Source organism: Mastigoproctus giganteus, unplaced genomic scaffold, assembly GCF_048544385.1.
Source record: "Mastigoproctus giganteus isolate SK-2022 unplaced genomic scaffold, ASM4854438v1 scaffold_15, whole genome shotgun sequence".
NCBI lineage: Eukaryota > Metazoa > Arthropoda > Arachnida > Uropygi > Thelyphonidae > Mastigoproctus > Mastigoproctus giganteus.
Genome location: NW_028328292.1, coordinates 316,853 through 334,145, shown reverse-complemented (window position 1 = coordinate 334,145; position 17,293 = coordinate 316,853). Strand labels below are relative to the sequence as shown.

General features: G+C 35.3%; 1 protein-coding gene across 6 annotated transcripts in view; it reads right to left on the bottom strand.

The window, feature by feature from the left end:
• The window catches only part of LOC150074896 (paired amphipathic helix protein Sin3a-like), a 285,756-nt gene that overhangs the window by 150,340 nt on the left and 118,123 nt on the right, over positions 1-17,293 (bottom strand). For all 6 annotated transcript variants that reach the window (XM_090389366.1, XM_090389363.1, XM_090389365.1 and 3 more), the window contains exons 8-9: positions 13,815-13,951; positions 4,467-4,564 (exon numbers count right to left, since the gene is read on the bottom strand). In XM_090389366.1, coding sequence (XP_090245492.1) covers positions 4,467-4,564; positions 13,815-13,951 — 235 coding nt within the window. The remainder of the gene's footprint in view (positions 1-4,466; positions 4,565-13,814; positions 13,952-17,293) is intronic.

Sequence of the window (17,293 nt, the reverse complement as noted above, 5' to 3'; positions counted from 1 at the left end):
CTGCTGCAGAAAACAATCATCCAATAAATCCACAAAAGTCTTACTAGTGTGTGAGTGACCAACCCACAAGTTCCAGTCAATATCTGGGAAGTTAATATCCCCCATTATAAGACATTCTGATTTACTAGTCCACTCTATTTCTCTGTACAATTGTTCATTGTACTCATTCGAGTCATTAGGCCTATAACACACTCCTACTCTTATTTTTGCTTTTGCAGTGCTTATGTCACACCAAACTGACTGTTCATCTATATCACTGTTCATCTATATCAACTGGATGCACTTCTTTTGATTTTATGTTTTTCTTAATTAACAGCATAACACCTCCTCCCTTCCTATCGTCTATACTTTCTGTACACATTGTACTCCTCAAATTCGATTTCTGCCTTCCTTATATCTGTGTGACACCACGTCTCTGCTATCCCAACAATATCCACCTTTGATGTCTTAACCAAAACTTCAAGTTCATCAAATTTATTTACTATACTTCTAGCATTGGTATACATGGAAGTATACATGTACGTATCCTTATTATTAGTTACCCTAACACATCCCATATACCCACCTGTTTCACGATGACTGCCATCAGTCCCTGAAACCCCAGCACCCCTCGCTCCAGGTCGCTACTTATTCTAATAGAAGTTGTGCAAGAATCACCTTCACCTCTGTTGGAGATTTTTTGAAAACAAGTTCGTTAGCATGCTGTATTATCCATCATATTGTGTTGTGTTTTTCCGCAAGTTTGTATAAGTGTGTTGTAAAAAAAAAAAGAAAATCTAAAAAGGAATGGTTAAAATAAAATTACTATGATAAGAGGAACTTAGAGAAACTGCTGGAATTTACAATTAAGCAGAGTTAAACTTCTCACAGACACACCGATGTCAAATTTTTTCAGAAGTTAAACTTTATCTGTTAAGGAAAATGTATGGTGTTTGCGCTTTACACCATGAGAGGCACTTGCTTTATGCATTGGAACCATGGCTGGGGCAAAATGTGAGCAGTTTATAATAATAAAAGCAGAGAAACAAGTGGGAATGGCTTGCCAGTGTTTACGAGTTTGCGCCGACAGCTGATGCTGCAACCTGGTATTAAGGGTAAGTTGTCACAATGGATAAAAGGATGGTTAAGTGGGAGAAGACAGAGGGTGGTAATCAATGGGTGCTGCTCTTCGTGGACTAATCGGTGTTAGGTCCACTGTTGTTTTGTATATTTATCAATGATATTGATGAAGGTATATCAGGCTTAATGTCGAAGTTTGCAGATGATACAAAGGTTGGCAGGGTTGTTAATGACAGTAATGGCAGTGTGCTACTGCAACAGGATCTAGATAATTTTGGCAGATGGTCTAAGAAGTGGCAACTGAAGTTTAACCTTGACAAATGCAAAGTACTGCATATGGGTAGAAGTAACCCCAGAGAAACGTACCAACTGTGTGGTACTACACTTAAGGTGGTAGAAAATGAAAAAGACCTGGGAGTAATTGTGCAGTCAGATATGAAGTTTTCTGAGCAATGCAGACAGGCTGCCAGGGCAGGTCATGGGGTTTTGTTAATGATATATAGGAATTTTGCTAGCAGGGAGAAGGAGGTGATTGTCCCTCTGTATAAGGCAATGGTCAGGCCACACCTTGAGTACTGCATACAGGTCTGGAAGCCTCATTTTAGGAAGGATGTAGATTTACTTGAGCGTGTACAGAGAAGGGCAACAAGATTGGTGAGGTGAATGAAGGGATCCTCTTACCAAGAGAGGCTTAAGTTCTGAAAATTGCAGTGGCTGGAGACTAGGCACCTGCGTTGATGATCTGATTGAGGTGTATAAGGCCTTGAATGGGTTGAGCACGCTGAATTCTGATGGGATCCTTCCACTTGTTCAGATTACGAACCTAAGGGGGCATAAATTCAAATTAAGAAAGGACAGATGTAGAATAGATGTGCGGAAATTTGCACTTAGCCAGTGGGTGGTTAACAGCTGGAACAAACTTCCATCTGTCATTGTGGAAGTTGATAGGTTGAATAAATTTAAGGAGTAAATGGACAGGTATTTGGAGGGAATGGTGTGATTTTTTTTTTTTTTTTGGCTGATGCTGCATAAGCTCATACACTTGCTTTCTTGCATCACATGCCACTACTACTACTACCAATGCCACCAAAACAATAGTGGCAGGTCGGTGCACCGACCCGGGAAATTTGAAATTATGTTAGCAGAAATTATGTCTGAATTAGCGGTGGAACCGGATTACCGGTGGTCGACCTGTACTGCTTTTAATCAAATAATATCTCCAAGAAGGTGAATTCATAATTCATAAAAAAATCAAAGGCATGGTTGTTACTGGTTTTCAGAGTTATTTGGGTCTGTCATTAGACAACAGGTAGCCTCAATTAGTGACACTGTTGAGTGGTGAATAAACATATTGAATCTAAATGAGAAGCCAAGCAATATGTGGAAGAAAACACCTTTCATTACATTTATAATATAACCTCTATTATTGGGCTGCATTGACTCAATGTATAACAATACACTGGATCAATGCACCCCAGAGTCTAACTTCAGCCCAGGCATAATTATAGCAATTTAGTAAAAAAAAACTGGGATACTATTTCAAACCAGGTAATGAAAATCTTTAGAAAATAATGCTGTTATGCATTACGTTTTTATCTTTACTGTCTAGAGGCAGTCATGTCACTGGAGGGTCACGAGTGGCCACTCTTTTGATATGCCATTTATTATGCCCAGTGCAATGACCTTTGAGAATAAGGGTTTGAGCATCCTGTTGTTATCAAAACAAGTGGAAATGAGAAGTTGCACTTGACTGTTGGCTACTAACTTCTTTCACTATATGTAATTCTAAAAAATAAAAAATTTACCAAAGGAGAATCCTTCTTCAAGCATAATTTTTTTATTCCCACAAAGAGGAGTAAATATCAAACAAATTAACAAGACTGGCAAAGAGTGGTTTGGAGCCCACACCAAAATGAACTGATCAAGCAGCATGATATGTTACGTTGAAGGAGATATTTAAGGAGATATCTACACTATAGATGAAGTAAAAGATGTTAAAAATGAGCTAAATACTGATTCAGTTGTAATTCTAGTTTCTAAATTAGGAGAGTGGATTGACACAGCATCAGGTGGCATTTCTTCTCAGTCAACAGTAAAAGGTTTTATGAAGTGTTGTCTCCAACAGCCTTGAGGAGTGAGGACAAAGTACTTTGGCATGAGCTGTATGAAGATATTTCTTCAAGTGAAGAAGACACTGACTGAAGTTAAACAATTAAGTGAAAAATACAAATAGTGATCAAAAACTGAACGATATTAAGAATTAAATACCATTACAGTTAATAAACAAAACTATTAACATTACAGTAAACCATGATTTTACAGACTAACATAGGGAAAAGAATATCCATTACTGTTGAATGTCTGTTAAATCGAAAGTTTTTTTTCTTGACACCATTTGTACCAACACATAATTGGCAATTTAAACAGTCACTATGTAGATGTTGTATTAAAAACACTGAAATAAGATTAAATAATAAAAAACAAGCTTTTATTGACCATGACTTTATTGGCTGACAGATAGCAGAATATAATTTACCATGGCCATATAGTGGTGTATGTAAAAATTTCATTCGGAGTTGGAGCTAAGATACCGAAGTTGAGATATTGGTGAATCTTCAGAATCAGATTTCTTAAAAGCACACAAGCCTTGATTTTACAATATCTGGAACAGTTCTCTCCCTCCCCCTGGCATATGCTTCACAGTTGTTATGTTGTTATTATTGGTTTTTAGGAGCATTAGCAACTAAGGCCATATTGCTCCGGGTATATGTGGTGGTCATTCCCTGACCTTTCCGCATCCTCCGTATTTGGTGGTCACAGGCTCGAACCCTGGTCTAATCAAGAAGCGTGTGATATATATGCTTCACAGATGTGAGAAGCAACTTCAACAGAGTAATTTCTCTAACAGGTTGAATTTCTGCACGACATGCAAGTACACACACTTTCTTTTTTTGGTTATCTTAAATGCTATGATATAATGTAAGTTAGGGTATAATAATGATATAGGGCACAGATGAACACTTAATGATATGACAGCAAGTATACCATGACACTGGGATGCTTGCTAGTAACTACCACGGCACATGAGTTTCCTATTTCATAAGAACACTCAGAATTTACTGTTGTGTCAGTCAAATTTTTTTCATCTGTTAAATCCCAAATCCATTAAATCGACATCCATAAAATTGAGGGTTTACTGTACTTTATTTATTACCACGAATTATTACTTATTTGAGATACATAATTTTTTTTGTTAATTGAGATGACTTTGGTTGGTCAGCTCATATTCAGATGAATATAGTATATCAACATGTAAATAAATTATTATTCCATCATTATTCAAAACGCTAAATTCATGATAGTCATTATTCGCAATAAAACACCTTTTGGATCAATGACAAACTTACTTCTCTGCAGAGAGCTGTACGGCCACTGCACTTTGGGTGAATATAATTTTTTGGAAGTGCCCTATAACTAGCACCATATATTTTGCAAGAAGAATAGTCTGGAGGTTAAAGAAATGAGATAATTAATAGATGCTTTATGATAAAACATTAAATATATTAAAAGCAATTCATAAAATTTTTGCATTGATTAAATATTCAATTTAAATTTTCTAATGTGACTGACAGAGGGAAAATATATGAAGGGTAATAAAACATGGCAGGGAGAATGAAGAAGAGCAGGGGGGGTTTAGAGTGGGAAGGGGAAGACAAACAAATAACATAAAAGAATACCAAAAGTCTGAAAATATGTTTTATATAGGCAATAGCTGTGATAAAATAAATAAAATTAAATTTAAGATAATTAAGACATGCTAAGTAGGTCAGTAATGAAACTGTAACAATACTAAATAAAACAGAAGCAAGTTATTAGGATACCTCTTCTATATCGTTCTAGGATATAGAAACAATGGCAGCTTTCTGTGAAGCTATCATCTTTTCTCTAGGGATACTAGAAGTTGGCTTCATGGATACTGTCAGGTTTCCTGGAACAGACTAGTTTATGTTGAAGGAAATGGCCATGGCACTGGGTAATTCAATAATGCTTGAAGGCCATTCAGGATGGGATTGACCTTTAGACAGAAGAAACTGGGAATGCTGTAGCTCAGTTTCTTTTGATATTTATGATTACATTATGAAATAAAATGTAGTAAGCTTAGTCAAAGTAAACTCCTTGATCACGTATTATGCATTTTAAAATTTCCAAGACCTTCTGCATCTGAGTGCATGGATGCTATTTCAGATTCCTTAATTCTGACAAATTTCACATCTTTGAAATGTTCATCTACTATGGTGCATGTAACTTCCCATAGGACTCACTAATGGATGTTGAGTTGTACAAACACTAAAAGTAGTACAGAGAGCCCCTGAAGTTGACAGAGTACTAGGGCCTGCATTTTAAGATTTGTCCAAAAAAAGTACTAGCAAAGAAGTTGGGAATATCATGTTCTTTAGTTGTTCTGGCTACTTTGTTGCTCAGCCCTGGTATGCATGATGGGCATTTAAAAGTTCATGGCTTGACTATGAAGGATTTATTTGAGGATTCTGGTACATGTTACTTTTTAACATAGTCCCCACTGGAGTCTATAAGCTTTTGCCACTGATGTTGCAATGCATCGATTCCAGCCCTGAGAAAGTTTTCTCCTGGGCCTCCAGGAATGTATCTACTGCATCGATGACACCACTGTCAGTGGCAAAATGGATGCCAGCCAGGTATTTTTTTTCAAATTAAGAAACAAGTGAAAGTTAAAATGGTGCTAGAACTGGTGAATATGGGGGATGGTCCAATATTTCAAAACCCAACCCATGCAGTGGCCATGGCAATGACAGACTTGTGAGCAAGCACATTGTCCTGATGAAACAAGACTCCTTTAATGAGTTTTGCTTGGAATTTGTCTTGGATGTTTTCATGTAAATACCTCACAAGGTCTGCATTATATGCCCCTGTGGCTGTCTGGCCTTTCTGAGCATAATCCACTAGAAATGCTCCATCAATTTCCAAAAAACTGATGCCATCACCTTGCCATTAGAAGGAAGAATTTACTTGGATTTCTTTGGAAAGGGGGGGGAGAACTGAGTGTCCACTGTTTGAAAACTGCTCCTTTGTTTCTGGCTGAAAGTAATGTCTCATCCATGGTCACAAACCTTGCAGAGAAATTTGTTGAATCTGCTTTAAAATGAGGGAAATGCTCACTTGACAAGTCTCATGCATTTTTGATTTGTTGTCAACAACTTTGCTGTCAACAACATTTTTGATTTGCTGTCAACAACTGACACCTTTTTAATAGCAAGAACCTCTATTATTATGTGGTACACACATTCAGATGAGATGCCCATGGTGCTGGCATTGTACCGAACTGTCACTTGTTGATCACTCATCACAAGGTTGTACACTGTCAACAACTTCTGGAGTGATGGATGTTGCAGGGATTTCCACAGCATGGGTCATCTTCCAGGCTCTCCCTCCCTTGTTTAAATTCTGCTGCCCACTTCTTAAACATAGAATAGGAAGGGGCATCCTCCCCAATGTTGTAACCTATCCTTATGAATTATGTAACCCTTATGTACCTATCCTCATCTTTTTTTTTTTTTTTTTACAAATATTGGATGACTGCATGGTGAGTGATTTTGTCTGTCTTTCTTCATTCGCAAAACTTTGTTGACATCAGAACCTTAATTAAAAACGTTATTGAAACTGCATGAAATTTGGCAAGTTACTGTTTGAAGTTATACATTAAGTACAGAATTTTTAACACTGTACCACAACCCTTTCACACTTAGGCCACAAATTTTTCAAATGTCCCTCATAAGGCATTACGAGATGACATTTTGGGCCTGTTGGGCAGGGGAGGGCAATCATGAAACTTAAGGACAATATTTTTGATAATTTTTTTCAATGACAGTGTAGGAGAATTGTTTTTTTTTGCTATTCATCTAATAAGGTTGTACAGCCTATACTCCTCCCACACACTCCATTAAAATAAATAAATAAATAAATAACCTATCATATTGGTTAGACAAGGTCGCCCCTTAACAAATCCACACTGACGGCAGTATAACTGCATTCCTTTCCAGATGGCCCTGCATTACTTCTTTAACCAGTGACTCCACTGATTTCTCTGGAACAAACGTTAAACTAATGGGTTTGTAATTACTCATGTCACCCTTTGATCCCACCTTTGTGAATTGGGGATATGTCCACACATCTACAATTCACAAGGACCTTCCTTTAATCCATGGATGTTCTCATAATCATGATGAAAGTTTTGCTTACTTCTTTTGCTGCCTCCCTTAATATATTGGATAAATCCATCTGCCTCAGGTGCCTTTCTATTTTTAGCTTCAACATTCCTCTCAGGTATCTCAAAATCATTGAGCTCTCTGTTAGAACTTCTAGAAAATTACTCTTTGTATGATTATAGATGCAAAATACCTATTCATTTAGGGAGCAAGCTGAGCAGGATCAACAACAGTTAAATCATATCTAGTGGACCAATATGATTCATGCACTTCCTTCTAGTGTTTACATATGTAAAGAAGTCTTTGTTGCTTATCTTTGCATTCTTTACCAGAGACTTCTCATAATCTGCATTAGCTTGCTTAACTTCCTTTGTGAATTGATTACAGACTAGTTTATGTATACCGTAAGCTTCTGTATCACCTGATAATTTATATGCACCCCTTCTATTCAAATGTATCCTATCCCTGTAAAAACAGTCTCTCCTGTTAACAAGCACAGACCACATTGAGAAAAATTCTACCCCATGAGCCTTGCACATTCTCTCCAGGGCTGCATTGATTGACAAAGCTCTCAAACATGTACTCCTATTGTGTCTGAACAGAACTGAAGGCACTTTCAAATTCAATTACTAATTTGACTTTTTCCCGACACTGTCCTGTACTTATTAAGAAAGTTTCCAGACCTCCTACTCTTAATATCATCAGTGCCCATGTGCATAACAATATCACCTTTTTTGCCCTTAAAAGATGATATCTGATCTACATCATCTACCTTTACCCCTGAAAGACATACCTTGGTCCCATTCCACCTATCATTCTTGCACAACATATTTCCCAGACAACAGTCATCAACAATAACTACCTCCTGCTGTAGGACTGGTGCATTCTGCTTTGGAGACTGCTGCTTGTTGCCTGATGTACAAGTATGAGTTGTGGCATTGAGTTGGGTAGCTGAGAGCTTGATGCCCCCATTTTAATTCCTTTGAGGGAATCAATCCTTTTCCTCAAACTCTCATAAACGTCCATCAGAAAATTTGAGTTGGCACTTAATTTCTTCCTACACTCTCTACACCAAACACACAAGTGTTAAAATTCTTATCAATACAAGTCAGTTCTGCTAAAACGCAGTATATGTGTTCCTAAAAATCACCACGTTATGGTATTTAACGCATTAAAAATAACAGAGCTTATGGGAAAAACAGGGATAGGGGTAGAGCATTCAAAAAAAAATTTTCAGTGTGGTAAGTAAAACACTAAAAATAGTTAGCAACCCAATAATATTGCTAACACAGGTTTAAGCATCTTAAATTTTTAATAAATATATAAATATTAGAGTAAGTATAGCACTGTAATATATGCATACTAATTGATATTTCTGTTCACTGACTTTTTCTTTCTTTTTTTTTATTGTAAAATTAAAACAGTAAAAAAGATAAGCAATCAATAAGACCGAAAATGGCACGCACAAATTGCACCAGAGACACAGACTAACAACAAGTTTAAGAAGCTTAAAAAATAGGAAAGGAGAGAAAATTCAGAAAATTTATTTAAGTTTTTTATATGATTAAAGATCTCATTGAAGTGGAAACACATTTCACCATAATAACGTAAAAACCAACAGAATTCCAACTATCGGTATTATTGCAAATGCAATAAGATTGAGTTTACTATCGTTTATAATAGATTGTCCTAACAGAAAAGCCCAATAAACCAGGAACTGCAAATTGTTTTTATTATTTTATGGTAGTAATCTCCAGAAACGTGCTCCTCTGCTTATGCTATCATGCCTCAGGAAATTTCTGTTCAAAGAGAAAAATGTGAGCTCCTGAAAACATGAGTTGGCCTACAATATCACCTGTTATCTTGTGAATACAGCAAATGACAACAGTGTCTCTGACCAATACAACTACAGTAAATGGGAAATATAGCTCTTAAACATTTGACATTTTTTAAGCTTAGTAAACTTGTATGTATTGCTGCGCAGGTCGCTATATTCAGCTTGGTGCCGGGTTTTGCATTCACCTTGTTACTCACAGACGAAATTGTGCATGAGGTAATGCAAAAATCGCATTATACTTGCATTGTTCCCTAATATATCAGTTGCGTTGGAGCAAATTCGCATTGCCAAAATGCATGTTATAGCAGAACTGACTGTATAAGAGAAACAGAACCATATATTAAAATTTTTTTTTTGTTTTTACCTTTATCATTATTTCTTTTCTCTAAACATTAATTAAGAATTAGAAATATACATAAACAAGTAAAAAAATATATATATAAAGCATCGATCAAACATAGAATAAAATTTTACAATATCTTTAATGGGCTAGGGCATTGGAATATATCCCTTCCACTTACACTATCTCTTATAGAAAGTTGTTGTTCAACTAACATGATTTCACTTTATTCAAAATTTTTTAAGAACACAACTACTGTGTTAGTTGAAGACTGGGTTTACAAAACTGAACATCATTATTTTTGCTACAAAAAAGCGGCTACAAGTTCACTTTCTGAATGAAAATAAGCTTTTTTTTTTTTCATTCAGAATTTTTCCTCAATTTCCTACTTGGCACTGATAATTTAAGTTTTCAACTGCAAACCTGCTGTAAATGAAAGCCAATTTTACATGCAACATCAATAATTGCATTAAACTTCAAACCATGCACCCATGGTTTGAAGTTTAATGGCACAAGGACCATGAACATATTGTGCCTGATCTGAAGGATTTAATATAACTTTGACAAACCAATATATAAAAACATCAGAAATATGCAAATAAATTAATTCTTTTCAAAAACAAAAAATTCAGCATCATGGTTAACTTCATCTCCAATGATGTACTGCATTGTCAATGTGCTCACTGTTCCTGATATAGCTAAGAAAGCTGCATTTCTTCTACCTTGTTGATAATATTAATTCTCCACAAGCACATGCTTAACTCTAGGAGTCAAAGTGCAGTAAGGGCATAAATGGGTAATTTAGAGTTAGTAGGTATATAACATAAGAATGTTCTATACATATATGTGTCCTGTAGAGCCAACTTCTTGCCAGTCTGAGGGGAAAATATTACAGTTCCAAAATTGTGGATTATGTTTGATTTGCACATAATTTGTTTAGGGCAATAGCCTCAGGTTACGAAGAAGTTAACTAATGTATAAGTTTGTGCTATAGCATCGTGTTTATACATAGCCGTTGTGCTATAGCATCGTGTTTATACATAGCCAACTACTAAGTAGTTACAAAAATTTAAATTAAAGCATTAAAATTTTTAATACTTACCAAAATTGAAAAAGAGACTGATAATGTTAACCCTCCATAAGCTCCCATTTGCTCCAGTCTATGATAACTGTTTTTGTTGATGGGGAAAAAATTTCTAGTAGATTTCAGTATTCAGTGATTACATGCAGCACATCATCAGAATTGTGTCATCCTGACAAAATTACACTGATGGTTCAAAATCTGAATGTAAAAGTTTGTGTAACAGTTGTCTTCCCTGGTACTTCCAACTGAATGCAGAAATTTTTCTACAGAACTATATACACTTAAATTAGCACTAGGAAATATAGATCCAGCTTCAAAGTAATTTTTATTGCTATTTAAGTATAGTTAATGCATTGCAAAATGGATCTACTAACAAGCACCCTTTTCTGAATCAAATTAGATTTCTGTGGTGAAAAATTCACCAAAGTTTGTTTTTTTTTTGTTTTTAGGAGCATTAGCAACTAAGGCCATATTGCTCCGGGATATGCGGTGGTCATTCCCTGACCTTGCCGCATCCTCCGTATTTGGTGGTGACGGGCTTGAACCCCGGTCTACATCAAGAAGCGTGTGCTACGCTTCACCAAAGTAGCAATCCGTAGTATTTTGTGGAACCTAGCATATTCAGGGATCTTAGGGAATATACATACTGATTAAGTTGCCAAAATCCAATGGCTACTGACTTGACTCAAGTTCTGATCAATGATTGCAAATGCACAGAGAGCATCACATGCTTGGGAAGCAAATGTAATTTGCAAAAGTTTGATTTGCACAAATAATCCAACTTTGTGTTAAATAAAGTAACCTAAAGCCAGTTGGCCTATTTCTTTGGGTCAGTTTCTATAGTAAATTTGCTATTGTAGTTCAAAAATGCATTTCCAAGTGAGGAGAACAGGAAGGCTTTACATTTTGACAGCATATGCAGTTTAGCTTGTAAAGTACATTACACTATATGAACTGATAAAAAGTTAAAACTAGCATTTGTACCTGCCTTTATAATGATTATTTTTTTAATCATTTAAAAAATCAAGCTTTAGAAAATCATTCCTGGGCTGAAAATATATTTTATCTCTTGAATCATGCATTTGTTGTAATCAGAGTAAAGTTGGAAATAAGTGGGAATAATTATGTTGGCTGAATCTTTCAGTTGATAAGCTTGGTTAATGCTGCCAAATTTGATAGAACACACTGTGTTTCTTAAAACATTAAGTCCGAGGACTGGAGGGGAGGAGATCCTGTAAACAAGGTGACCTAAGCAAACCAAAGATGAGAAATAACTTTCGGTAATATATATGAATTTCTTCTGTTTCTAAATATTTTGTTGCCAAAGCAAATAAGACCATTAAATATTTGTTACTAACAGAAATATCTGTACTGAAAGAGATGGAATTAAAGTTTTTGAAAGATGTTTAACAGACTTATTGTTTGTTTTTTATAAGTTTCCTTGTGAATGCCATCTTTATAGTTATCTCTATATAACTTTTTCATTTTCATTCACAAAAAGTCAATTTATTCTTTTTTAAAAAGTGGTAATGGAAAATTTTGGTTTCCTCATAAACAATTTCTACAGGTTATCTTAACAAGGATAATTTTCCCATCAGCATTTCAGATCTGTTTTGTGGAGAAATTAACATTAAGAGATCCTTAGGAATTTAGTTTGTGAGGAAACCAAAATTTAAGGAACATGCATCAAGGTAGTGGAGAACAACATGTTTTTCTCTCTTTGCTTAATCTGCAAAACTTGTTTGTTTTCAACATACACATGAAGCAGCATTACTGAAGGAAATTGGAATTCAAATTAGCTTCCCACCAATTAATAAATTTTTGCAATGTTATCAAACTGAGAAATAATAGTCTTTTTTTAGCATTAAGACAAAGAAGCAAGCTTTACTGATTTACCTAATCCAACATAAATTCAGTGTATGGATTTCTTGTGGTAGAGCATGGCAGCAACTGCAACCTTTTGGACTTTAATATGCTAATCCACCAGCTTCTGAAACTTGTCATGGATCTCCAACTGTATCAGAGATTCAAGTGCTTAAAAGAGGCAGCATTTCAGGAAAGTAATAATAAGCTTTTTTTTCACTGTTTTCTTGCAGGTTTTCATCCATCAATCCTTTGTAAAAGCTGTACATATCACATGTACATGTTTGTGTGGAGGTAATGGCAATATGATTGAATCAATGCTGAAATAATATTTTCTTCATAGCAAAATCAATGCTATCATTTAAAAAAATTAAATAAATATTCGAAAAAAAAACTGCTTATTCTCTACCCCTACCTTTGTTTACAAATTCCCTCTTAGTGATATAAGTCTGGATTCATCACTCGTAACACTTTCCGTAACTGAATATGATTTCATCACTCATGTGGAACTAGCGGTACTTAATGACAGTGGTCTCCAAAACTTTTTGGTCGTGCACCCTTATTTTATTTAAAAGGACTAGCACAAACCCAACAATAAAAAATTACATATATGTTTAATATATTTTTTTTATTTATAAATCATTTACATGGAAGGCATTTCAACTAAAATTACATATAATTTAAAAAGATCACAAATAATAAAATACAAAACAAAATTAAATTGAAGTTCAAGCACAAAATGATATAAAATCATTAATGTAACAAGTGTAGTAAATGTAATGTAATGCCATTTGTTTTATTTATAAATAATTTACACGGTATGCATTATATCTAGAATCACATATAATTTGAAAAGATCACAATCTAATTCGATGAAAAAATACAAAACAAAACGAAATTGAGATTAAAGTACGAAGTGGTATAAATCAAATCAACAGCATTTTTTAGTGGGAACAATGTGCTTGAATATTTTTCATTATTGTTGTGTATCTTGGCTTCATATTTTGGGATACAGCTACCCGAAGTTCTGGTTCCAAGTTAAGTTTATTTCTAAATGTGGTTTTAATAATAGTCATTGCAGAGAAAGTCACCTCACATAGGTATGTTGATCCAAATGGAAGGATTGCATCACTCACTTTGCTTACCAAATCGTTCTGTGGATCATCTTGTGCAGCCCTAGGGGTGCATGCACCCCACTTTGGAGACCACTGCTTAATGATATTTTGTCATCATCTTAAATGAACTGACTGAGTTTTCAATATGGCAAATGACACTGAGTTTACTTGTTGATGGCCATTGTGAAGAAGTTTTCAATGGGATTTCTTTCAATCCCTGCCAAAAAAACAAACTTAACAGTAAAAATTTAATAGTAAAATTTTTTTCCTTTACCGACTTCCATAGCCAGATCTCCAGTTACCATTCTCTGTTCTTGCGATGCAACCCTAAAAGGAATACTTTCAACATTAAATCCAGATTCTTTGAGATGAAGGAAGTCTTTAAACCATTTATAGAGCTCTGGTGATTTACTATGAAGAAAAAAAATATAAAGTACACAATTATACAACTGAATATTATTAACAAATTAAAATCAAAAAGATTATCATCTTAAAAAGTAGAGGATATACAATTGGTTACAAAGCAACAGTTCACAGATCAAATTTTAACAGAGTGAAGGTCATATGGATTTTGTGAAATATTTTCCCCAAATTTATGATTTCGAAAATGTGTGAGATCTCAACAATGGAAGTTAACACAGTTGTTCCCATTTAAAAGCTGTTCTACTGGTGGAATGGAGAAATATTTCTGTTTTTGCCATAAAGGCCAAATCACTGCTGTGCTTTTGTGGCAGCATAAGGGCTCAATCTTGTAATGTGCAGATTTGTTTCTGCTCCCATTACCCGAGAACCACAGTCAGACCAACCACAGTGGAATCTTCAGCTCATGACTGCATTTGAGAGAAAACAAGTGGCACATAAAACCTACAAAAATTTCACCTTGCAGGTGTCCTATTCCAACTGCTTTTGACAAGAGAAAGGCCTTTTAAAGAGCTGAAGCAAGAGTCTTTAGGCAAGTTCATCTCTCAACAAGCTAAGAGCTGCAAAATGATATTTTCCTACAAAAACACAAATTCCCTCTAGCTTTCCTGCTCCCATTAACCTGGACGAATGGGCTGATTTCCACCTCACTTCTTTCAGCCTTTCTAAAATATTTCTCTTGAAGAATGAAATATTGGTGCAATAAAAGCCAAGACAAATAAAGCATCTACTGGTGTCAATCTTATTGCTACTTTTGCATTGAAAGTGAACAGGTTCCTCAATAGTCATATTCTAACTACAATTATTAACGTAAAATGATTATTCACATATCTAAATGAATAAAAGATATGAGATATGGAAATAGGACTGCACTGCCTTTTGCAGTGTTTTATATCTTCTCTACTTTGGGAATAAGATGAAACTGCAACTATTACAAAAAAGTTAAAATAAATTAATCTGCATAACAGAAAAGAATTCAGAGGATTTTAAAGTAAAGATAAAAAAACAGAAATGAATTACTACATCTTTTAGAGAAATTTTACTACACTTTTCTATATTAAACTGTTGATGGCCGAATGGTGAAATTTATGCTGAGTTAGTTGGCGAAAACATTTTCCCAAAAGGGAGTCCGGGTTGTGTCATCCTGTTCATAATCCTGTTCATTCAATACAAACATTGCCACAATTATCAGGTTCAGGAAAATTCATCAATGAACACCAAATATCTGGTAGTCAAGTGCTAAACTTTCTAAATGAAGGATTTCTACATTTGTTTACATGTATAGGTGATTAATCAACCTATACTAAGATAAAATCAACACTTCAAATTGCAGTAGTATCAAAATGGCTCAAAATGTTAGTACAATAGTTTATAGTCCATTGGTTCCCGCTTTAACCATATGATTTTGTGCATTACTGTTTTTGTTTTACAGTGAACGCGTTGAAAAGACCATCAGGTATGATGGTCTTTTCAACATTATTACTTTTATGGGTAACAATGTGAAAATAAAGAGAAAACAATTCATTATCAATTGGCAAGAAAGTAGAGATATTGCAAAAGACCTGCCTATTTTATTTAGCATTAGTAGAGGCACATGATGCAAGAAAGCAAGCTTATACAGCATCATATATTAATATATTAATCATACAAACTTATATATTAATGACCTTCTTCCATTGACTGGAAATCCTATCCATAGTTTTGCCGATGATAGCACATTGCATTCCACTTTCCATTTTGAGAAACCTTGTCCTGCTCAATCAGCTTCAACTTCTCGAAAATCTGCTACCAATTCCTTAAATGCCAATCTTCAGGTAATTCTCCAGTGGGACAAAGACAACTTAGTTGATTTCAACCCTTCTAAAACTCAGTCTTGTCTTATATCTCGCAAAAAGGATTCTTCTGCTTCTATGCTTATCTTTAGTGACACTCCGATTTCTAGGCAAAATGATATATCTCTTTTGGGGATTACCCTGACTTCTAATCTCTCTTGGCACAAGCACATTACAAATATTGCTTCCTCTGCATCTAAAAAACTTAGTTTTCTCGTTTGCTCTCGGCATTACTTTTCTTCCAAACAGCTGCTCACTCTGTATAAATCGCAAATCCGCCCTGCCATGGAATATTGTTTCCACATCTGGGGTGGTGCCCCCAAAACCTCTCTCAGGCTTCTTGATTCCATTCAGAAGAGGGCAGTTAGGTTAATTAATGATTCATCTCTAACAGAGTCTCTCCACTTGCTGTCTCATAGACGTACTGTTTCTGCTGCATGCCTCTTCTACAGATTCTTCCATGGGCACTGTTCTTCTGAATTGGCTTCTATAATTCCTGCTGTCTCTTTCAAAACAGTCTGAAAATGTGCCACCGCCAGCAAACATCCATTTACTGTCCAACTTCAAACTCACAGAACCAACTTTTCATCTTCCTCATTTATTCATTCAACTGCCGTTTTCTGGAACAACCTTCCTTCATACCTATTTTCTGAAAATTACAGTCTACAGAAGTTCATGTCCAATGTCAACAAATATCTTCTTTCGTCTTCTCAACCTCCAACCCAAGCATGGTACTAAGTACTATAGGTTCTGATACCTCTCGTGTTTGGGGTTTACATAAAAAAAAAAATAATAAAAAAATCAGCAAAAAAAAAAAAAAAACTTCCCATTTCACCCATCCATTCGCTTCAAAAGTCTAGTTCTTCCTTGAATTTATTCAAGCTATCAAACTTCCACACCAACAGATGGAAGTTTGTTCCAGAGATCAAACACCTGCTGGCTAAAGGAAAATTTACGTACATCTATTCTACAACTGTCTTTCTTCAATTTAAGTTTATGCGCCCTCAGGTTTGTAATCTGAACAAGAGGAAGAATCCCATCAGCATTGAGCCTGCTCAAACCATTCAAGGCCTTATACATCTCAGTCAGATCAGTTCATAAGTGCCTAGTCTCTAGACCCTGCAATTTGCAGAACTTAAGCCTTTCTTGCTAAGAGCAACCCTTTGTTCTCCTCATCAATCTTGTTGTCCTGCTCTGTGCTCATTCTAGCAACTCCATATCCTTGTTAAAATGAAGCCTCCAGACCTGTACGCAGTACTCAAGATGTGGCCTGACCATTGCCTTATACAAAGTGCACACCTCCTTATCCCTGCTGGCAAGTTGAAAATGAAATTTAAAGTTAATGAATAACAGAAAAACTTTGCATAGATTAATATTCCAAATGTGGTGAGATTGCATCTAAACTGCAGTCTGACATATGCACCTGAACTGCATCTGGTGATAATAGTAAAAAAAAAAAAAAGAAAAAAAAAAGTGCATATGTATGTTATACTGTCTGTGC